Source organism: Pipistrellus kuhlii, unplaced genomic scaffold (assembly GCF_014108245.1).
Source record: "Pipistrellus kuhlii isolate mPipKuh1 unplaced genomic scaffold, mPipKuh1.p scaffold_m20_p_6, whole genome shotgun sequence".
Classification (NCBI taxonomy): domain Eukaryota; kingdom Metazoa; phylum Chordata; class Mammalia; order Chiroptera; family Vespertilionidae; genus Pipistrellus; species Pipistrellus kuhlii.
The window spans coordinates 55,738,959-55,762,823 of NW_023425562.1; the positions used below are offsets into that span (position 1 = coordinate 55,738,959).

General features: G+C 52.5%; 1 protein-coding gene across 1 annotated transcript in view; it reads right to left on the bottom strand.

Moving 5' to 3' along the window:
- Positions 1–572: 572 nt before the first annotated feature.
- RSPO4 (R-spondin 4) overlaps positions 573–23,865 on the bottom strand; it is a 29,007-nt gene continuing 5,714 nt past the window's right edge. The window contains exons 2-5 of the mRNA XM_036419829.2: positions 6,632–6,820; positions 5,803–5,943; positions 2,999–3,184; positions 573–765 (exon numbers count right to left, since the gene is read on the bottom strand). Coding sequence (XP_036275722.1) covers positions 662–765; positions 2,999–3,184; positions 5,803–5,943; positions 6,632–6,820 — 620 coding nt within the window. The 3' untranslated portion in view covers positions 573–661. The remainder of the gene's footprint in view (positions 766–2,998; positions 3,185–5,802; positions 5,944–6,631; positions 6,821–23,865) is intronic.

Genomic DNA, 23,865 nt, shown 5'->3' on the forward strand with positions numbered 1-23,865 from the left:
TTTCTCAAAGTGTGTGTGGGTGTGTGTGTGTGTGTGTGTGTGTGTGTGTGTGTGTGTGTGTGTGTGAGAGAGAGAGAGAGAGAGAGAGAGAGAGAGATAGATTTGGTTTCTCAAAGTGTGTGTGTCTGTGTGTGTGTGTGTGTGTGTGTGTGTGAGAGAGAGAGAGAGAGAGAGAGAGAGAGAGAGAGAGAGAAAGAGAGAGAGATAGATTTGGTTTCTCAAAGTGTGTGTGTCTGTGTGTGTGTGTGTGTGTGTGTGAGAGAGAGAGAGAGAGAGAGAGAGAGAGAGAGAGAGATTTGGTTTCTCAAAGTGTGTGTGTCTGTGTGTGTGTGTGTGTGTGAGAGAGAGAGAGAGAGAGAGATGACACACACAATGGAGAAATGATAAACAGGAAGAAAAATGGGAGGAAAGGGAAAGAAAGGCAGACAGATAAAAGGAAAGAGAAGAAAAGAGGAAAGAGGGAGGGAGGACAGGAAGAAATGATGGAGGGGAAAGTGGAGATGGGAGAAAAACAGGAAAGAAAGGGAAGAAATACAGAAAGGCAGCTTGCCACGGAAGCCAGAAACCAGGGGGAGAAAGATAAAAGGGAAAAGAAAAGCAGCAGCAGCAGCGGCAAGAAGGCCACGGGTGAGGATGAAGCGCGGGGCCTGGAGGAGGGCGGTCAGGCCTGCTGCCGGCGGGGCCGCACGTCCAGCTGCCGGTCCATCCTCCTGTCCTTGTGCGGGCGCCGGTCTCTCCGGCCCTTCCTCGGGCTGGGGCTTCTCTCTGCGGCGGGAGCACAGGCTGCTGTTTCCGAGGCCAGCGGGGCCCTGGGAGACCCTCAGTCTGAAAGGTGCGGGTCCCCTCCCCCCACCTCCCACCTCCCAGCAGCGGCCCAGAGTAGCATTTGGGCGCTGTCCTGGCAACCACTCCTTTTGGAGTCTGGACTGTGGGAACGCGCACCCCAAACTGAACACGTCTCTCAGTTCCTTGGGGGCAGGGAGGGACGCGCTCCCTTGCTAGGCCCTCCCCAGGCCTGGAGACTCACAGGGCCTCCCAGGACGAAGGGTGGCCTGGTGGGGGTGCCAGGAGCTTCCATGGACACGCACCCCACGGCTCACAGGGCTCTTTGTGGAGGAAACACATTCACCCACTCACCTCGGGGCCCCAGAGATGCCACAGGAAACGACAATCAAAAGAACAGCAACGCACAGAGCATTCAGCCAGTGGCCCCCATGGCCGCCATGCCACCATGTTGGATTCAGGAGAGCCGTGAGAGCTGGCGCTGACAGGCAGCTCTGGCCTGTACCTAACCCAGGGCCCCTGTGGGAGGGCTGGGCTGGGCTGCAGACCCAGCCTAACTCAGAATCTGGACCCCATTGTGCCCCGACCCCTGTGGAGCTGGATGAGGGTTTTTGTGTGTGTGTGTGTGTGTGTGTATGTATGTGTGTATATATATATATATATATATATATATATATATATATATATATATATAAAATTGAATTTTACAGAGAGGAAGGGAGAAGGACTGAGAGTTAAAAACATCAATGCGAGAGGAACATCAACCAGCTGCTTCCTGCACACCCCCTACTGGGGATGTGCCCACAACCAAGGTATCAATACATGCCCTTGGCTGGAATCGAACCTGGGACCTTTCAGTCTACAGGCCGACGCTCTATCCACTGAACCAAACCAGTTAGGGCGTGTTTCTGACACAAATATCAGATGAGTCCCACATCTCAGATGAGATGACTGAGATGCAGTGAGAGGCCTTGCTTGCTCAGCCTGGGCTGCAGTTCCTGGTGTTACTTTTAAGTGGCTCCCAGCTCACGTGGCCAGGGGTGTCCCCGGGTTCAAGTCCTGGCTCCCCCATGTCCCAGGTGCCCCAGCTCCAGGTCACTCATCCTTAAACACAACTTTGGGGTCCTCTTTGCACACAGACTTACATTGGAATTCCAGGTCCATACTTCCCTTGCTGTGTGAGTCTTGGGCAAATGAATTAACCTCTCTGGGCCTCAATCTTCTCATGTGTACAATAAGAACACCTACCTCATAGTGCCATTGAGCAGATTAAGTGACTTAATGAGTCTAGAGAATTAGCACAGTGCCCAGCACATAGGAAGTGCACAGTTAACATTAGCTAATTCCATGCTATTACACATTCCCCATTCACATCCTGCCTACCACACTCTGCAGTCCCTCTTTTCCACATCCATGGTTCTCAAGTGCCCTCGGGGAATATTTCGGATATCTGTGCGGTGATCTTGGTTGTCACAAAGAAGGGGGTCTCCGAGGCATTCAGTGGACGGGGACCGGAGGTCCCCTCACAAAACAGAGTTGTCCCCCTCCCATCCTGCTTTCCCGTAGCTGAAAAATCTGCTTGCTCAGAGCCAAATTCCATCTTGCGCGTGAATGCCAAGGGTGTTTGAACACTTTCCCCTTTCCCTGACTAGTCCGGGGTGGCCAGGACTAGTTAATCAAGTGGCCAGTTTTGTTGACTTTATGAAGAGCTGGTCACCATGAGGGAAGTTGCATCTCTGATGGCAACACAAAAGTGCCCTTGAGCCCTGACCTTGGCCATCACTGGGCCATGATTCCACTTCACTGAGCATTCTCGGGGGTGTGGGCCCCGCATTGCCATCACGAGGTTTCTTTTGTTTCTGTATTACATCGCGTTAGGGCGCTCTGCTGATCTTTTCCAGTGATGCAGGCAAGTGGGTTACATTATCCATGAGCTTCATGTCAGAATGTTAGAGAGACTGTTCCGAAACCCTTGTGGTGAAAGGGAGGTGGCCAGTCTGAAAGTGCTGGGAACCCTTGATGTCAAGGACAAGCTCGATCTTTCTAATGATCTGGGTCTGACCCCAGGAGGGAAGGCCTTTGAAGGGACACAGGAAGTCATGGCTAATGGTGGACACTCTGACATGTACTCTTTGGGAAACCAGTGTCCCAAGGCCGCTCAGAGTGACCCTGGGCCTGCCCCACTGTAGCCCTGTGGGCCTGGCCCGGAGCTCACCTCCTGGGCAGGGCCTCCGGATGGCACATTTCCTCGACTCGGACAGCAACTGGCAGGTGGCTGCTTCCTCCTGTTCCTTGTGGCCGGCTTCTCGTACCCGGGTTTCCAGGCCCCAGGCCGAGCCGCAGGTCTTCCCGCGATGCATGCAGGGGCTCCAGCTGCCCCAGGGGCCCAGCTCACACTCCTCTGTGGGGTGGAGGGAAAGACATTCAGAGGGAGTCAGCTGGCAGGGAGAGGGCAGGGTGAGAGCGGTTCAGTTGCCTGAGGTCCCATCTCTACAAGCCGGGACTCAGGCTGCACAGGAGCAGAGGGAGACATCTGAACCGCAACTTCTGAGAGCCTGGGACGAGGGCTCTTCTGAAGTGTGCGCAGGCCGTGTGGGCCAGCGCGTGGCCTCTGGCTGGCTCTAAAGGGGTGACACAGAAGCTAAGGGGGACAGTGGTTCACTTGGTGGAAATGGAACCGAGCACACGCCTGGCTCCCTCACACAGCCCCAGGGCCTGGACAGCCATGTTTGAGGGACAGGGCAGCTAGAGTGGGGCCGCAGTGAGGGCCTGGGAGGGGAGGGGCAGGAGAAGAGGCCAGAAGGTTGGCTGAATGGCCCTCAGGGCCAGGACATGGGCTTTGGTCAGCTGTAGAAGGTGGAAGCTACCCAGTGCTGTTGGAGGGAAAATGAAGTTGTGGACATAAAAGCTCTTAGTAGGGAGTAATTAAAAAAATAAATAAAATAAAATAAAAATATATATATATCAATATATATATATGCTTTCACATTTATATATAAATATATAAAAATTTCTTTGTATATATAAAATATATAAATTCTTTCACATTTGGTGCTTTCCAGAGTCCTTGAGAGGTAGCAGAGAATGGGGGAGCTATTAACACCCTCGCTTGGCAGATCAGGACACAGAGGCTTAGAGCAGGGAAGGGGCTGGCCAAGGGAAAAGAGAAGGGTCTTGCACGAGAGAACACAGGAAGTTTAAGACTGTGTTGGGCCCAGAACCAGGTCTCCAGACCTTAGAACAGTGTCCTTCTGCTGGATGTATGCATTTGACCGGCAAAGGCTGAGCACCTGTGCTGGGTCCTGAGGCCCAACAGGAACAAGGCACACCTGGGCCTGCCCCCTGGCCTTCGCCATCTGAAGAAGTTGGGCTGGAAGGACAGGGTGCTCACTCAGTCATGGGAGGAGCCCAGGAAGCTGTGGGAGCTCAGAGGAGGTGCAGGCCCAGCCTGGGGCACTGGGAAGGCTTCCTGCAGCAAGAGACTCGGACCCGAGTCTTAAGAGGATATGTGGGGGGTGTTAGCCAGGCTCAGGGAGGGGCGGGAGGAAGAAGTGCTCCCGGTGGAAGGAATAACCCTGCAGATCTTCTGCAGGAGTCAGCCTGGACACCAGCCCGGAACGGGGAAGCTGGAGGTTAAACTCAAGTGGAGAGAAACAGTGATGGGGTGGAGAGGCTGGCAGATGGGGACCAGATTGCACAGGCCTGAGAGGGCTCTCCCTGAGGACAGTGGGAGCCACTGATGGGCCTTGAGCAGAAGGGACACCTGATCCTATTGCCATTTTGAAATAATCTTTCTGGCTGCCTGGACGAGAGCCAGCATGGGCTGGAGGCAGGGAGACCTGAGGCAGGTAGACAGGCAGGAGGCGGTGGCTGTGATCCCAGTGATGGGCAGAGTGTGGGGAGAAGAGAGTTGGGAGGGGTAGGATGGTTGGGGACCTTTATTCTGCTTCATTACCCCCAAACTTTGTGTGTGTGTGTGTTTGTGTGTGTATGTTTTTTGCCCCCTGACATCTGTATTTATTCTTGTATGACTCTTCTGTCTCCCAGCACAATGTTACATGCACGAGGGCAGAGGCGTTGTCTATTTTGCTCACTAATATGTCCCCAGCACCTCGGAAGTGCCTGGCACGTAGCAGATGCCCTAGTAAATGTTTCTTGGCGAAGGAATCAGCAGATCGGATTGGATGCAGGATGCGAGAGGAGAGTCACCAGCTATGCCCATGTCTCCAGCGTGGCCGGCATGGGCCATGGAGCTGGTTGTGGACAGAGAAAGCACCAGGCTGGGGATGAAGACGGAGGGGAGGAGACACACAGGTGCGGGTGTGGCCTGGTGCTCACGGAGGGATGTGGCCAGGGACAGTGAGCCAGGAGCCACCAGCCTTTGGAATGACTGTGAACACGAGCCCAGAGGGAAGGTGTGGGCAGGGATATGAGATTCAGGTGAGAACCCTGGGAACAACCCGTCTCAGGCAAGGACAGACCACAGAAGAAGAGCTGAAAGGAGTCTGAAAAGGAGCAGCAGGGAAAACAACAGCAATAATAATGACATGTATTGAGCACTTACTGTATACTTCCTAGTCACTCCGTTAAGTGCTTCAAATTTTATTGATTCATTTAATCCATATAACAATCCTCTCCCATGAAGTGGGCTCTATGTTCTATTGTATTTTTTATTTTAATGTTTAAAGATATTGAGGGATAGAGAGCTTAAATAACTTGCTCAAGGTCACAAATGGGTAAACTTTAGAGTTAGGATTTGAACTCGGGTGTGTCTTATTTAAAAATTAGTGCTCTTCTGTACTGAGCTGCCTCCCTTGGACATAGTAATGATGCTGACGTTGGTAGCAATAATCATCATCACAGTGGTGGTCTTAGCATATTGATTGGCTCCTGTGTATACCTGACCTGTGTGTTGGGCCTGCCACCCGTGTGACATTGTTTCTAGGTCTCCTGACATCCTCACCGGCCTCTGCTGCAGGGCACAAGGGGAACGGGCAGGATGAGGAGGCCCCCACTCACCCTGGCACTCCCGCGGGCTCTGCCGGGCTGCGGTGCCCAGCGGGCAGGTGGGCAGACACTTCCCCTTGTACAGGTAAAACCGCCTCTTGCACTGGATGCAGAAGTCCTGGCTGAAGCAGCTCTCGCACGTGGTCCCGCATTCTGTAACAGAGCCGGGGCCACCCCCGGTGAGGGGAGCTGCCCAGGAGGAGGGCATTCTGGGGCTGCCTGAGGGGGGAGGGCGGGCGGGCCTCTGAGCATCCCCAGGCCCTGCAGCACAGGGTCAGGATTCAGTGTCTCCTTGAAGCCCAGACTTGTCCAAGGTCAAACTGGGTTGCATTCAAGGAGAACTCCCTTTCTCATCTGAACTGAGGCTCGGCAGGGGCAGGGGACATGTCCAAGGCAGCATGGTTATTTGTGTTTAAAGCACCAGGTTTCTTTTCTCATTGGAGCAAAGAGAAGGCAAAGGACACAGCAAATCTGGGCTAGGAGTGAGGTCTCCCAGCTCCATTTCCACCAAGGCCCGGAGATGGTCGTGGTTGTCCCAGGTCCCAGCAAAAAGAGAGTTAGGAGCTAGGATGCCTTTTCCCATTCGAGCGAGGCTCAGAGGGAGAGTAACATGCCGGGCCACACGGCAAACTAGGGTAGAGAGGAAGGTGCCCTGCTTATGCCAGAGAAGGCACTGGCTTGCCTAGGGCTTCAGAGCCAGCCTGAAACCAAGCACATATCTGAGTCTGGGTTCAGGCCCACACCGACTTCCCCTGTGGCCGTGTCGGGGTGCCAGATAGGATATGAGCCAGAGGTGCCCAGGAGCCCAACACTAGCACAGGACAGGGGAAGAGCCACGTACTTTTGCACCTGTTCACCTCCTGGCCACGGACGCCGAAATAGCCGTGGGGACAGTCATGCACACACTTGCCGTACTGGCGGATACCTTCTCGGTGGATGAACAGGAAGAGCCTCTGCTGGCAGGTGGAGCAGCCGTTCTCCTCTGAGCAGGTGACGCAGCCTGTGCAGTTGCCCCCCAGACCAGTGCCCACTGCCATCCAGGCCAGGTGGAGGGTGGGGGAAAGGGAGAGAGATGGTCAAACCATATATGTTGTCTCATTGGGATATTAGCTAAGCACACAGCTACCAGACAAATGACTACATTTCCCAGCTTCCCTTGCAACTAGACATGGTCATGTGACCAACAGCAGCTATTAGGACTCTGGGAGCCCACACATCCTGCTGATAACTCCATTGCTGTTACTTATATTTGAGACCCTGATTGATCCAACGGGTTCATATGGAGGCACACAGTATGATGCCCTGTCTGATCCAGGGGGCTCATATGGAGGTATACATACTGGTGCTTCTAAGAAGAGAAACTGCCACAAGTAAAGGTTTGTGTGTTTCCAAAACTATTGACCCGCAGGACCTGAGGGCAGAGGGAAAGTGTGATGTTGTAAGAGGAACTTCCAGGGCCAGGGAGAGGACAGCTGAGAAGTGAACAGTGCCCAGGCCTCCCACACAGTAGGCAAAGATCTTAAGTTCTGATGACACCAAGGGCTAGCAAGGATGAGAGGAAACTTCCATCCTTTGGAGAAAAATCTAGCAGCATCTAGTAAATCTGAGGAAGTGCTTCTGTTCTAAAACCTAGAGCAGTTGTTCTCAAACTCGAGCAGGCACCAGCATCTCTTAGAGGGCTTGTTACAACACTGATCGCTGGGTTCCGCCCTGGGATGTTTGACTCTGTAGGTCTGAGGTGGTGCCTGAGAGTCTGCATTTCCAACAGGTACCCAGGTGATGCTAATACCGCTGGTCCAGGGACCACACTCTCAGAACAACTGACTTAGAGAGACTCGTGTGTGTGCAACAAAGAGACATATACAAAGATGTTTATTGCAACATTATTTAATAGCAAACAATTGCAAAGACCTAACCATTTATCAAAATATAGAAACACACTGTTATATAGACATATGTCACAGCCATAAGCTGCATATATGACCCAGTCATGAACGACAGAGGTAGAGTTACAGTCTTTTCGCCCCTATTTCTCAAAGAAAGAACAAAAAAGCAAGTTGCATAATGAGTTATACAGTAAGAAGGTATTTACATCAAGTTCAAAACCTGCAAAACAATGTTTTGTAACATTTATTATACATAAGTTTGTATTAAAAGACAGAAGGGACTGATAAACACTAAATTCAGGGCATAACACTTCTGAGGTGAGACATGGAAAAAGACATGGGGCAAGAAAACTGGGGACTTCACTTGTATCTGTAATATTTACTATCCTAAAATCTAAGGCAACTATGAAAATGGCAAGATTTGATGAAAGTGGCTGCCCAGTAGACAAATCCTCACCATATTGTATTTTATTCTCAACTGTAGGCTGGAAATATTTCACCATAAAGTATATTTTTTAAAAGAGTTTAGCCTCTATTTTGTCCTGGGTGTGTGGGGAGGGGCAGAGAACTATATTCTTCCTATTTCTCCTCCTCCCATCTCCCTTCCCCCAAGCACTGGCCCATCCTCAAGCTGAGATCTCGAGCAAGGGGAGGTGACAGAAACTCTGAGAGCAGTGGAGACCTGCGCCTCTGAGCACTATGCTACCTGTCCCCATGTCCATTCCCCCCCTCCCCCAGTAATGGAACCCTGATTTTTAGCAGAATTTATGTCTTCCAATAATAGACTACATCTCCCAGACTCCTTTGCAGTTGTGTGTGGTCATGTGTCTAAGTTCTGGCCAATGGACTTTATGTGGGAATGTCGCCTGCCACGCCCAGGAAACACCCTTTAAAGGAAGGGCAGGGCTCTTCTTCCCTTCTGTCCTCCCTCGAGGCTGAGAATGAGGTTGCTGGAACCATAACAAAGGCAGAGAAACACCGTGGCTGAGCCAGACCAACCCCAGGACTGTCTACTCAGATTCTTTTATAGGAGAGGGAGGACAGTGTTGTCCTTCTTGTTCAGGCCTCGGTTCTGTCAGATACAGAGAACTACATGATAATGGCAGGTCGTTAGCCACACGGAAGGGCACAGAGTGATGTCAGAGAACATTGGGGTGCCCCTCCTTAGTGCCTTGGCATTGTATAAGCCCCCTTGACCTGAGATGCCACCCCACCAACAAAGGGCAAAGGGACCCTCACTTGGCTTCAGATGATCTCTGCCATTTGGCAGGAAAGGAGTTTAAATGAGAAGTTATGTTCAATTACAGAAAACCAAAATGGCATTTCCTGCAAACTGAGTTTGTGAGCCGAGACTCATGCTCTGACAGGGGTGTTGTTGCCCATTTTCCAGCTGAGAAAACAGAGGTGCAAAGCGGTGCAGTGACACGCCCAGGGCCCCATAGAACCGGTTGGGGCAGGGACCACGTGGAGCATTCGTTCAGGGCCTGGGGCCTCAGCGGTGACCCACACAGGGCCCAGCCATTACAGGACCTCGTGGCAGAACTGAAGCCTGCACAGTGACTGATAGCAACACAGGTGGGGAGAAAGCAGCTCTCTCAATAACCACTGTCTCTCGGGAGGGCTGCTCTTTCACCGAGGACCTGAGGCCAGAGGAGTGGAACCTTCCCCAAAGTCAGGCAGACAACAGAGAAGACCCCCCAATTAGAGCCACAGCTCTAATATTTGTGGGGTGATATTTCAACTTTCTGAAGACAAAAGGACCCCACAAGGACCCTCCCCTTGACCTCAGATAGTGTCAGACTCTGTGAGCGTGTGTGCGTGCGTATACAAGAATGCACTATGGATTTCAACCAGCCTCTTTCAACCCCAGGTCTTTGAAGAGAGGTGGCTGTGCATTGGTCCTGGCGCTTGGCTAGGGTGCCCTCTAGTGCCTCTATGCTGTAATAGCACCACTCACTGAATTCTGATGGTCTTACTCGGGGGTTTTCATCACATCTGTATAACTAGTTAAAAACAGCAATGCTCTTTCCCTCCTCCCCCAACGTCACGGTGGCGGAGAGTTAAATGCCAATTTTATGACTAACAAGTGATGACAACTACAGTGTGTATAATGCTGCTTTAGAAAGAGCCAAACTCGATGGCTCTTAAATTTGACTGTGCATAAGAATCCCCAGGGAGGCTTGTAAGCCGGGGAAGGTACATTTGCACAAGTCCAGAATAAGAGTGCCAGGCATTTTGGAAGTGTCCTCCTTGCTCACAGCCTCCTCCCCTCAGAGCTGGCCCTGCATGCGCCTGTTGCCTGGTGGGTACTGAGCCAGGGACTCAGGCAGGCTGAGCTGCATTGCTTGAGAACTTTGACTTGGGGGTGATGGACCATGGCCTGGGCCGGCCTGCTGACCTCAGAACACTGGCAGGAGGGCAGAGTGCCCCGCCCTGGTGCGCGTGCGTGACGAGCTCCAGGGGGCAGGCTCCAGTGTGGCCCCCTCTGCTAACAGAGGCCCTAGGCCCCTGCGTCTCCGAGACTCCGAAAAGTTTGTTCTTCCAGACAGGCTCACCTCCTCAGCAGCCTGTGTCCCCGGAAAAGCTTCAGCCCCACACTTCAAAACAAAACAGAAAACAACCCCGCCCAAGAATTTGAGTAGATTACCAACACTTGAAAAATCAAAATTCACATTAAAAACCCTCCACAACACTGGAATTTGAGTTTCCCTATAGAAAGTCAGAGTATCTGCCAATGCTGGGCCTGCAATGCGCCAAGGCAATCATTGATTGGAGTTAGGTAGACTGGGCGTAAACCCTCCAGTTTGCTGCAGTCCCCACCACTCTTTATTATACCTGGCGCTGAGGGCAAAGGTCAGCTGCTATGTATTACCATCCTCGAGCGGCCGTTTCTCTTACACCCACTTCACTCCCTCCCATTAGAAGACCCTGTGGAGCAGGGGCTCTCACACCAGCACACACAGCAGACGCACATGGAGGGCTTGTTAACACAGACAGGCTGGGCTGTTAACGTGGGGAGCTGAGAGCTGTTGGTTCAGTCAGGCTGGGCAGCGTGTGAGAATGTCTATTGCCAACAGGTTCCCAGATGAGGCTGATGCTGCTGGTCCTGGGACCACACTTTAAGAGTGGAGCCGCGCCCTATCTGGTTTGGCTCATTGGATGGAGGGTCCGCCTGAGGACTGAATTGTCCCAGGTTCGATTCCGGTCAAGGGCACGTATCTTGGTTGCTGGCACATCCCCAGTAGGAGGTGTGCAAGAGGCAGCTGATGGATGTTTCTCTCTCATCGATAGTTTCTGACTCTCTATCCCTCTCCCTTCCTCTCTGTGAAAAATCAATAAAATATACTTTTTGAAAAAGAGTGGAGTCGGGGTAAGAGCCAGACTGCTTTGGGTTTAAATCTCAGCTCCGTCCCTTCTCCTTGCCCAGTTTAACCTTGACCTTAACCTCTTTGTGCTTCAGGTTCCTCATGTATAAAACAGGGACCGTGTTGGCTGACCTAACAGATAATGCTGTGGGGACCTGAGTGAGCCCGACACGTACGAGGTCTCAGGGATAGTACCACCCCCACCTGCAGAGCCCCCGTGGGGGTTTGCAACCCCGGGCTCGCCTTGGCAGTCCGTGCAGGGCTCTTCATGCTGACGTCAACAGTTTTGGGGATAGAGTTTCTTCATAATTGGGGTGTGCCCAGAGGAGTGTGTCTTGCATGAGAACATCGTGTGTCATGGTGGACGGAGGATTTAACACAGCTGTCCTGGAGGACCCCCTGGGGGCTGAGAAGGACGAGGAAAGAGAGACCACTGCCCCCGCCCCCCAGCCCTGGCCCTGAGGCTGTGCAACCTGCAGAGGGACAGGTCCTGCTCTGTCCTTGAGAAGGATCCAGAACCATGTAGGGGGGCCACATGCAGGGAGTGCTGGGCACTCCCTAACCCCTGCCTGGCATGGGGGGATGCCGTCACCAATGACCAGAGGAAATGAACAACATCTGGGCTCCCTCCTGCCTCCTTAGCCTCCACATGTGGGAGGCAGTCACTACCCCTGGAGAATGGGGCTTTCCTGCCTGGGGGGCAGATTGCATCATCCCCAGAAAGGGCTGGGCCCTGGAGTTACTCCTGGCTCCCGGGGCATCTGGGGGAGAGGTGTCCGGCCCACCACACTCTTCTGAGTCCTCAGCAGGGAGCCTCGAGAGTCTCACATTCACCGCATGTTTAGGTGGTCTTGACTTTGGGGCCTGAAAAACCACCACTTCCAGGCTGGGAGATCTAAGGCAAGTGCCCTCACTACTCTGAACCTCAGTCTTCTCTTCTGCAAAATGGGCACAATAGTAGCAATATCTTCCCAGGCTCTTGTGAAGATGATGTGTACTCATCCATGCAAAGCGCTCGGCACAGTTTCACGGCAGATGCATACGCACTGTTTTATTACTTGATTCATGGGAGGGGCCGATGGGAGCCATCCGCAGGTGCTCCCTCGAGGGCTGGGGCCCAGCTTGGCTTGCTGTCCTTCTGATATCCACAGCCTTGCACATTGTAGGTACCTACTAGCTATTTCCTAAATGAAAGAATGAATGATGGCGTAATAAATGTTCTCAAAGACTGTTCTCAGGGAGCCTGCAGTCTGGTTGGGAGAACCAGGATCAGAGAGTGCCAAGAAAGCGGATGCTGTCTGTCCACCGGAGCTCAGAGCCGAGTGAGGGACCCAGGCAGGCAGGCAGGCAGGGCTGGGCTCAGAGACTGGAGCCAGGAGGGATGGTTTTCTGGAGGGGCAGGGGTGTGAAGACAGAAGCAGGACTCGTTTGTGTAGGAGGAGTTAAGAGGTGAGTTCAGGATGGTATGTGAGTTGGTGGCAGGAAAAGAGCTTGGGCGAAGAACAGATAGCAAATGCCTGCTACGGCGTCAATACATGACCCCTAAGGAGTGTATGGACAAGATCCTCAGAATATAATAATAATAATAATAATAATAACAACAACAACAACAACAATAATAATGCCCTCCACACTTTATCTCCCATCTAGCCTCATCTACTCAACCAAAAACCTAGAGTCCTCTCACCTCTTCTCTTCCCTCATATCCTACACGCCACCTATCGGAAATCAGTCAGTTCCACCTCTGAAACATGTCCAGGATTCTTTGCTCCCCTGTTGTCTCTTAATACCCCACCCTGACCCACAAGATGCATTCTGCCCCCCATTAGTCACTCATTAAGAGCAGTCACATTTGTGTTCCTAGTGGGAGCTCTGGGGCCCCTAGCAGCCCAGAACGGCCACCAGTGACCTTAACGGAAGCATCACGTGTGTTTTTAGAAAGGATTGCTGCTGGATCCCCCCTCCCTGGGCAGGCAGCTGGCAGGGGCCAGGACCAGGGCAGGCAGTCACACCCACCTCGGACTTCCCCGGGGACCCATCTCCCCAGAGCTCAGCACCTGGTGTCCGAACTGGCATGATTTTCTGACAGCTTCACACTCAGGGCAGCTTCAAGTGACTGCTCTTAATGAGTGACTAATGGAGGGCAGAAGGCATCTTGTGGGTCCAGGGTGGGGTATTAAGAGACGACAGGGGAGCAAAGAGAAGTGGTCAGGTCCTGGACATGTTTCAGAGGTGGAACTGACTGGTTTCTGAGAGAGTGCATGTAAGATATGAGGGAAGAGAAAGAGGAGAGGACTCTAGGGGCAGAATGCATCTTGTGAGTCCGGGGTGGGGTGCTAAGAGACAACAGGTAATTGTCACAAAGCTGTCTTGCGTGTGTATATGTCATAAGGTTGTCAAGCATGTGAACTTGTGTAAGAAATGGCCTTAAAGTTGTCCTACACATGAAGCTGTCATGAAACTGTGTGTGTGTGTGTGGGGGGGGTGAGGTTGCCATTCTTTTGAAAAAACATTGAGACGACCATTTTCTTCTTTTCATGTTATAGTAAGGTGACCAGACATCCTGATTTTTAACAATTTGTCCCGCGTCCCGCGGCGTTTTAAAAAGTCTCGATTTTTTAAAAATCGGGCCTTTTTTAAAAACGCTGCGGGACGCGGGACAAATTGTTAAAAATCAGGGCTGTCCCGCCAAAAGCGGGACGTCTGGTCACCGTATTATAGGAATATGTTTGCTGCATGTGTGGCCTTAAATACTGGTGCCTCCGTTTCTTCTCCTTCACCCATCTCATAGGGTTATTTAGAGGATGAAATGCATCGTGTTCAAAACAGTACTGGGCACATAGTGGATGCTCAAGAGAACTCACTACCTACGTGGCCCCCCTCCCCCAAAATGGCATCTCCCTGAGGCAGGCCTGTCTCTGTTTGCTCGTGGCTGCAGCCCCAGTGCCTGGTAGAGGAAGCAAGAGCCTGGTACACAGTAGGAGGTTCTCGATGAGACCCTGAGGGCTGGGGAAGGGACTCGTGTTCCTGCTCCTTCCAGTTCCAGCTCTTTCCACAGCGGGATGGTCTGACTGTGTGCCCTTGGGCAGTCAGTCATCTCTGATCACCTCTGAGCCTCCCTTAGTTGCTGTAGCGTGCCCCGAGAGCTGTGTATGAAGTGCCTGGCAAGACAGGGGAGCAATAAACGCTGGCTGCTGGTCCCTTCCCTCCCCTGGGGAGGGAGTTACAATCCTCGTCAGGGCTGCATTGCCTCTCGTGGCTCTCTGGGGGGCTGTACGTGCCTCAGCTTTGGCTGAGTGGGAGGGCATCTGCAGCAGTTAGGATTGGTGAGGGGAGACACACCCAGCCCATCTGGAGACCCACTGCCACACCCGGGGGCAGGGGCAATGCCCGCTGTCCAGACCAGGAGGCCCCCACGAGCCGAGGGTGGACGTGAGCGCTGGGATTTAGGAAAGTGGTGGGGGAAGGAGCGGGCCTTTGAAGAAGGACTGGAAAGCCCAAGATTCATCTGACTGAGGAAGACACCATGCTTTGCAGTCTGCTCCACAGATGACCTCCTTCACTCTGTCACATTGAAGTCCTTGGCCTAAGAATTAGGAAGGGCCGTGGCTCCTGTCTTGGTTTGGACCTAGACTCATTGTGTGCCCTTGACCTTGGCAGAGTCCCTCATCACCTCATGCCTCAGTTTCCCCAACAGAAAGACAAAGGCTTGGTCTTGATAGAGGGCTTTCGAGCTTTCTTCAGCCAAGGAAGCCTGGTTCTTTCTGAGACAAGATGGGATATGGGAGCTCAATTAATAGGGCAGGTAAGAGTTGCAGCCGATGGGGTGAGGTGAGGCTGGAAAGCCGAGGCCTTTGGGTTCCCTTTGCCCGGGGCCTGGATAATCTCTAAGCCCCTCGAGCCCTGCAGCTCCAGTACTGAAGGCAGGAGGAGACGGGGAGGGGGGGAGAGCTCTGGCTCTGGAAACAGACAGCCTGGGTTCAAATCCCAGCCTAACCTTTCGGGGCCACAGTTCCCCCACCTGTAAAAGGGCAATAACGGTCCCCACACATTGCTGTGAAGGCGCAGGAAATTGGTGTGTGTGACATGAGCAGAACAAGGTTTGGCAGATGATGGGTTAGCCGTGAGCAGTGTGGAGCTCTTGCTCGGCTAGACTGCTGTGACAACCCTATAAGGGATCCTGATCTCCTCTTACAGACAGGAAGTTAAAGCACAGAGATGGCAAGCAAGCTGCCCAGGATCCCAAGCTGGTAAGCGGCAAGGTGGGATTTAAAGACAGGCAGTCTTATTAACGAGCAGTTACTGTTATACATTGGAGGAAGCCTACCCCTCAAAATAGGCCCAACACAAACACTCCCCTCACCTCCTAAAAGTAAGCCCTAAGGAAGATTTAGGTACACGATCAGCTCCCAGGGCAGAGGGTACCTGGGGTCACACTGCCCATTAGCCTCAGGGAAGGCAGCTGGGTCTAAAAGTCGGGGCGTTGGAGACAGGCCTGAATCTGGCCCTCAGACCACAGCCTGCTGGCATTCCAGGGACAGCCCTAGCCCCTCAGTCAGCCCCCAAGGACCCGGAGGTCCTAAGGGGTGACAGAGAGTCAGGAATCCAGTTTGGGCGTGAGTGCATCTTCAGGGACTCTTTTCTGGGCCTCTCCCCACAGGCGCACCCCCTCTCAAGTCCTGGTAGAAGGGAGAGCCCTGATGTGAACTCATTCCTGCTCTGTGAGTCCTCAGCTGTCTCTGGGCCTCAGTTTCTCTGTCTGTCAAATGGATGGTTAAAGACAGTGTTTATAAGGGTCTCATCCATCCATCCACTCATCCACCCATCCATTCATCCATCCATCCACCCATCCATCCATCCATCCATCCGATATTTCTTGAATGCCTACAATGTTTCAGGCCCTTTTCTAAACTCTAGGAATATAAGGGTGAAAGCATTTCAGAAATATGTGCAAAATGATAGTAGGATGTGAAGGCCAGTTCCCCAGGCCTTTGCGCCATGCCCAGTGCCAGGACCCCTGGGTGCTCTGCAGGTGTTTGTTGAGTGACTGAATGGACAGGACTTACCTTACTGTGACTAAGGGTGAGACAAAGCCTGTGTCCTCCCTGCCCCAACCACCATGTACTAAGAGAGCTGACTCATGAGGGTGGAACTGGGGCCAGACACCCCCTCTGGGACTTAGTGAGTGGGGCCAACAGTCTTTGCGCCCTCCACTGCCCCGCTGCCTCCCCAGCCGTGTAAGCAGATGCGTGAAGAAAACCCAAGGACTGCCCCGCCCCTAGGGATGGGCAGAGCAGAGTCCTTCCCTGCCTCCCTAAACCCCGATGCAGCGGCAAGAGAGTCCTCATAGTTTGGAGGGGACGCGATGGCCATGGAGATGGGCATTTCATCCTCTGACTAGACACACACCTGCTGATCCTCCCCATGACTATGGGGGAGAGGGGAGAATAATGAGAGATGCAGAGGGGCAGGGGCAGTCCTGGAAACCCTGCACAGCCACCATTTGGTCAATTGTCTGTCCGGGTCAAGTGGACTCTGAAGGAGGCAGTTGAGTTGGAACCAAACTGCAGATCCCCGACCCAAAAGAGGCGGGGGGGGGGGGGGGGGGGGGGGAGGGGAGGAGGGACGGGGCGAGACCACAGTGAGAACTAGGAAGGTCAGAAGAGGTCAAGCCCATGCTCCTGCCCCACGTCACCCCCATCCACAGTTAGGGCACCTGCCACACATGGAGGGCATGGAGGGAGGCAGAGCGACATTTAGACCTGTCCCTGCTGCTCGCTGATAGTGGGGCCCTGAGTTTTCTCTGTGCTCAGAGCTGTGAGGTCACAGGCGTATCGGAGAAGTAAGAGACAGCTGTCCCTGTCCCGTCCTTTCCTCTGCTCCCATCACACAAGGGAAGGAGGGAGGGAGCAGAACACATCTCCCCTCAGAGCAGATAACTGGAGTCAGTGGTGGGGAAGGAGAGAGCTTTGAATGAGACCCATCATTTTAAAATGTAGCACTTGACTGGGCTTTTAGTACCAGGAAGCTCTCAGATCTGCCCAAACTTAAGGATTGAGGTGTGTGGGGTTTTTTTTAAAGGTCTATTCTTAAAAAAAAAATTATATATATAAATATATAAAATTGATTTTTTACAGAGAGGAAGGGAGAGGGATAGAGAACCAGAAACATCAATCAGCTGCTTCCTGCACACCTGGTACTGGAGATGTGTCTCCAACCAAGGTACATGCCCTTGACCAGAATCAAATCTGGGACCTTTCAGTCCACAGGCCAATGCTCTATCCACTGAGCCAAACCAGTTAGGACAAGGATTGCGTTTTAGAGACGTAATAAAGAATTCGAGAGAAAAAAAAAATAGTACACATGTCATGTTTGTAATCTTCTATTATGTGCTCAATCTAATCATTAAGCTAATAACACACAAACTAGACCAAGGATTACCACCCTCAATATACAAAGAGCTCCCAGAAATCAATAGGAACAATAGGAACAACCCAAGGTGGGAAAATGGGCAAAGACATTAATTCAGAGAAAAAAAAGACCAATGGGCTAAGTCACCCCATGAAGAGCTGTCCCACCTCACTTTCAAAATGATGAATAAAACAATAAATTATTACTTATGGCCCACCAGACAGGCAAACTATAGAAGACGGACAGCACCCAGCAGAGTGCTGAGGAAGGAAGTTGGGCAGTGTCTATTCAGGCTGGAAATCGGTAGTAATTCCCCCCCGAGAGACGGCGCCCTGCCTGAGGCTCAGAGAGGGGCCAGCACTTGTTTAGAGCTGCACAGCGGCAGCGGGAGGGCAGGCTGGAGCCCTGGTCTGGGAACAGGTGCCTTTGGTCCTTCCCACCTGCCTTGTGCTCAGCCTGGCCCTGGGACCTGACTGCAAAGGCCAGGCCCGTGATGGTAATGCTGTCGCTGCACCTGCTCTGGGGCTCATGGTGGCTGGGGCCTTGCTGTTCTAGGGGACGCTCTCCTAGAACAGCAAGGCGAGGTTCCCAATCAGCCCTGCTTGGCAGCGAGATGCAGAGCATAGAGGTGCCAGTGGGCCTCATCTGCCAAAAGGGACCACATCCTTCTCACCCAGGTAACCCCAAGGCCGGGAGCTGGAGTCGAGGCGGGCTGCTGCAGCTGGACACGCGGGTCTGAGCTCTGGCAGACCCTCACAGGGACCAGGACTGCCAACGGGTGGCAGCAGGTGGACGCTGGCTGAACAGCTGCCACCAGCAGGGCTTCATGCTGCTCACACCCAGCACAACCTGACAGAGCGGGGCCACACCTGCCCCCGATCTCATGGGTGAGAAAACTGAGGCTGAAGGGTGAAGCGTTGACCTAAAAACCCGCAGGGAGGACTCAAGAGGGAGGCAAACCTGAGCCCAAGCTTCTAACGGCTCCCGGGTGCCCTGCCAGCCCCTCCCTGCTGGCTCCTGCCCAGTGTCTCCCCAAAGGCAGGAACATGCCACTGGAAGCCACACACCTCTCAGGGCCCGAGGCCCGTCAGAGCAGGGCCCCGAGCCGTTTGTGGGGACAGACAGAAGCAGAGGAGTTACCCCAGAGGAGGGGAGAGGGGGCTGTAGGACCAGCACAGTCACTGTCCACCTGGAACCGCCCGCACTGTGGGATGAGCCCTGAGCAGCTCTCCCCAGGCCTCTGGTAAAGTCTGCTTTATGCGCAAATGTCCTCTTTCTTTTCCAGGGTGTTGTTGGTGCGGGAAAATGGGATGATCCACAAAGGGAAGCGTTGAGCCAGAGCAGCCCTGGGAAATGTCTGCCGTTGGCCAGGGGTGCTCAGCTCTGGGGAGGACTTCAAGCCAACCTCACCTGTCCTGGGGCCGGGCTCCCGCTGGCCTCCCCCCTACTCTGACATTAGGACCCGCTGGGTTGGGACTGCCTCCCCCACCAGTCTGGGCCCCTGGAGACGGGGTCCGGCTGACAGCACGTGTTCAACAGGTGTGTGCTGACTGCCGTGCCGGGGGTCAGGACATCCAGGGGTGACTGAACAGGAAGTGTCCTCGGGAGGGGCCGAGCACTGCTGCATCAGGACTATCCACACGTGTGACGGAAGAATCGCTCCCGGGAAGGTGGTCCCTGAACGTGGCGCCAGGTGTCTGCTCCAGGACAGAGAATTGAGGGCTCATGCCCCTCTTATGAGCCCTGGTATAGGATGTTTTGTAAACTCAAAAAGGCCAGACCCTGAGGCAGAAGGAACCCCGCCTCCTTCAGAGATCTGACCACATAAACAGTATCATCATACGTGATTTCTGTTCTCCAGAGGACACACCAAGTAAACAGGTGAGAGTCAGACTGAAGAAAGATAGCCCATGTCCAAATTACAGTTTTATGTGGGTAATACAAGGAAGTGAATTGGGAGAGGGCTGGAAGGAGAAGTAAAGGGGAGGAAAATGGGAGATATCTGCAATGCTATCAGCAATGAAAAGTGTATTTCTAAAAATCCAGGAAACCCAGTAACAAAGTGGGAAAAATAAAAATACATAAATAATTTTAAAATGAAAAACACTAAAAAGTAATTTTAAAAATTAATATAAGGGGAATAAGCTGAAACTGGTTTGGCTCAGTGAATAGAGCGCTGGCCTGCGGACTGAAAGGTCCCGGGTTCGATTCCGGTCAAGGGCATGTACCTGGGTTGTGGGCACATCCCCTGTAGGGGGTGTGCAAGAGGCAGCTGATCGATGATTCTCCTCATCGATGTTTCTAACTCTCTATCCCTCTCTCTTCCTCTCTGTAAAATATCAATAAAATATATTTAAAAATATATATATATAAGGGGAATAAAACTGAAAAAAATTAAAGTTATTAAAAATGTAAAAATAAAACAGCATTTTAAAACAAAATTAGATGATAAAATTAATATAAAATGAAAAACAAATAAACTGTAAGAAAAAATTAAAAAGTGTAAATGTAAATAAATTACATTTAAATTAAAAATAAAAACTTTAAACATGAAATTAGAATGTTAAAATAAAAAAACATTTTTTAAAATGAAATAAATGTTAAATATAAAATAGAAAATCAGCAATTTCTAACAATTGAAAAGGAAAAGGAAAAGAAAAATGCAAGCAAGCAGGGTCTCACAGGACTGGTGCTGATAATGTGCTGTGAGTTAGGAGTCTGAGGGACTCCAGTGCTGCCAGAAGCGGGGCAAGAGGTGGGAGGAAGAAAACATGTCTGCAGTCTGACTGGGCAGCATCTGACTGGGATTTTCCAGCCTGCTGCGGGCAGGCGGTAGGCTGACAGGCCCCACCTCGGCTTCATCCACAAATAGCCATCCCATTATTTAAACATTCATAAGGTGCCAGCACCACACACACACACACACACACACGCACACGCATGCACACTTCCATCCCTGCTGCTGTCCTCTGAGGTCCGACTTCATAGAGGAGTGAACAAACTCAGAGAGGGTGAGTCACTAGGCCACAGACACGCAGCACGGAGGACCACTCCACCCTCTGAATCTGGGCTCCTCAGAGTAACCTTCCTGCAACGAGTAGGTCTGCAGAGGACTTTCCTATAGAGGCAGCGGCATGTCTGACACCAGGCTGGAACATTCCGAACACTGGAAAGAGCCAAGCTCCCAGGAATCATGACTTACCACCGTTCATTGCGCACCTGCTGTCTCCCAGGGGGTTACATGCAGAATCGTGACCTTTGAGACAGCCATATGATATAGATGCTATTATCGTTTCCATATACTGGGACGCAGGAGGGAAGTATTTTCACCCAAGCATGGCAGTAGCAGAGCTGGGAGCGGAGCCCCAGCCTGCCAAGCCCACCTCCCACCCCCCTGACTGCTTTGGACACTGGTCATGGTCACTAACGGAGCACCCCTCATGTGCCAGGAACGCACTGCCTGCCCCTTGTCACATTAGCCAACACAGGAACAGAGAGAGCGATGGCCTGCCCGAGGCCACGCAGGTAGTGAGTGGCAGAGCCACGGCCTTCGTGCCAGCCTGCCGGCCTCCGCTGTGCCCGCTAGCCAAACCCAGAGCGGGCTCCGGAAGGGCAGTTGTGACATTCCTGCTCCGTGCGTCTCCACCCCTGCGGATGTGGGCACGGCTGTCAGGATCCAGGGAAAGTGGAGGCTTCTGGCGAAAGGGAGTGGTTTCTCCGTGCGGTCTGGGTCCCCCAGGCTAGGGAATGCCTTTCTTTTGAGCTGGTGACACGTGAACCCCCCCCACCACCACCACCCCCACCCACAATGGCACAATGGAACCCCCACCACGGGCCACAGAGCGGGCCCTATGAATCATGTGGCGTTGCTACAGAAATCATTCCACTGCAGGCGGCCGAGGCCCGGCCTGAGGCCGCAGGGCCCTAGAGGCGTTAGCTTCATCCATCCCCGGGAATCGGGATCTGGAGGAGTCTCCCGGGATGGGGCCGAGGGCCTGTGTGTCCTAGATGGCGCTGACTGTTGCACTGGGCTAAGAAAGGAGGCTCTGGCCATGGAGACCTGAGGGCACATCCCCTCCTCTCCCCACCCTGGCTGTGTGCCCTGGGCAAATTGATTGCCCTCTCTGAGCGTGGAGGGCCTCGTCTGTAGAATAACAAGATCAAACGAACTCATGGGCTGTTATGAGGACGAGCTGGGAGAAGGCCTGGCCGGGTGGCTGTGCACCCAAGCTTTGGAATCAATTATCTGGGCTTACATTCTGGCTTTGCCAAACGCACTTGCCAAGCTGTTGGGCTCCACCGTCTGAAACTGCTAATATGTGGCTGTATCCTACCAACAAAAATGGCCAGTTCGTAAGCTCCTATGAATGCTCCTGTCTCCTAAGGCAGTGTCCTCCCCTGTGAGATGGGAAACAGTCCTCTGGCCAGCTGCTGTGAGGATGAACGATGGCTGGGAGGCCACTGAGCCAGCCGTTGGAGCTGGGGGACTGGGGCCAGGCAGGATCTGAACCTTGGTTGTGTGGCTGTGGACAAGTCACTTAACGGAGCACCCCTCCGTTCATCTGTAAAATGAGGAGAACGGTACCCACCTCAACGGTTTATGAGGAGAATGTAATCAGTTCACATGTACAGAGTACTTAGAACAGTGCCCGACGTTGTTGAATAAAACCATACGGGTAACATCTGGCGTAGAGTAAATGCTCAACCAGAAAACCAGATCCAAAAGAGACTTTTCTAAACCTCTGATGCCACTGGAAAGGAAGGATTCTTAAAGAAACAATGTACGTTTTAAGGAACGTATATGGGTGTAGATCCATAGGCAAGGAGCATGCGTCTGGGTGTCCAACAAGCCCAGGGCCATTGTGTGTCCTGGCAATGTCCACAGCCTGAGGCTCCGAGGCCTCCGCCAGGCCCCTTTCCGGCCACAGACCCGAAGCCGCACTCTGGTGACTCCAGAGGCCCTAACGAGGCTCCTGACCCCAGTCTGGCCTCTGGGTATGAAGAAACCTCTGCAGGCGGCCCTCAAGCTGTGAACGGCCTCTGGGGTCCACCTGCTCATCTGGCACTTATCCTTAGACCGGGGAGCAAGGCAAAGCAGAGAGGGCATGCCCAAGTCACTCGGAGGGAAACGGAGGCTCCGAGAAGCTCTAAATCAGACTTTAAAACTCTGGAACAAGCTGCCGTCCTCTACCTAACCAAAGCCACCCTCGCCCGATCTCTCCTGAGCCCCCAATCTCACCCCCATCTTGGGGACCTCAGCGGAGCAGCTTCCCCGATGGAGGTTCCACTTTTACAAGTGTTGGTCTCAATTGGCCTCTTCAGCCCTAACATTCCATTCTTCAGAACCCTCCTCCGGTGCTCCGGAGAGAAAATGAAGGTTGAACCGTTCTGTTGACTGTGAAGTGCTGTCTACATGAGATGGCGGTGAACAGCAGCATTGAATGGGCTTTTCTGGAAGAGGCAGGATCTGCTCCTGTGGATCTGGAACCAGGAAAACCCAGGTCACACTCACAGGTGCTGGATGACCTTGGACAAGCCAGTTCCTTTCTCTGAACGAGTCTTCCTTCTCTGTAAGGGGAGAGCGGCAGCCAGAGCCACCAGCAGGGTTAGCGTGAGGAGCACGCACTGGCTGGTGCTCACTGGCGGCTCAGGGATGTCTGATGTAGAGCGACCTTCAGGCCCTGATGAACCCTCCCACTCAGCTTGGGAAGGACATGGCTGACAGACTCAGGCCGTTAGAAACAAGCATTTGAGCTAAGGGTCTGCCAAAAGCCTCATGGCAGTCACTGCTTACTGAGGCAATTCGGTGTCACGTTTGGAGCTCTGGGCCGGACCTTCTGGGTTCCCATGCCTATCGCTGTGTGATCCACCGGGCTTTCATCTCCCATCTGCATATCGGAATCTTCCGAGATCTGTTTCCTTATGTGTGTGTGTGTGTGTGTGTGTTTAATAAATATGTTTTTATTGACTTCAGAGAGGAAAGAAGAGGGAGAGAGGGATAGAAACCTCAATGATGAGAGAGAATCATTGATCAGCTGCCTCCTGCATGCCCCCAACTGGGACTCAAGCCCAGGGAATGTGCCCTGACCAGGAATCAAACCAGTGACCGCCTGGTTCATGGGCCGATGCTCAACCACTGAGTCATGCCAGCCAGTCTGGTCCATGCTTTTTGACAACGGTGAAATTGCATTTTTATATAAGTTCACACTGTCCACAGAATACACACACATACTCATTCACACATGCCAACACCCATGTGCACACACACATGTGTATGCACACTCACCACTTGCACACACATTTACATGTGTATGAGAACTCTAACCCATTTTTAAAATAATGATTCATCTTAACAGTTGCAATGCACTCTGATATTTTCTAAAAAGGAGGTTAGTAAACCATAGCCCATGGGC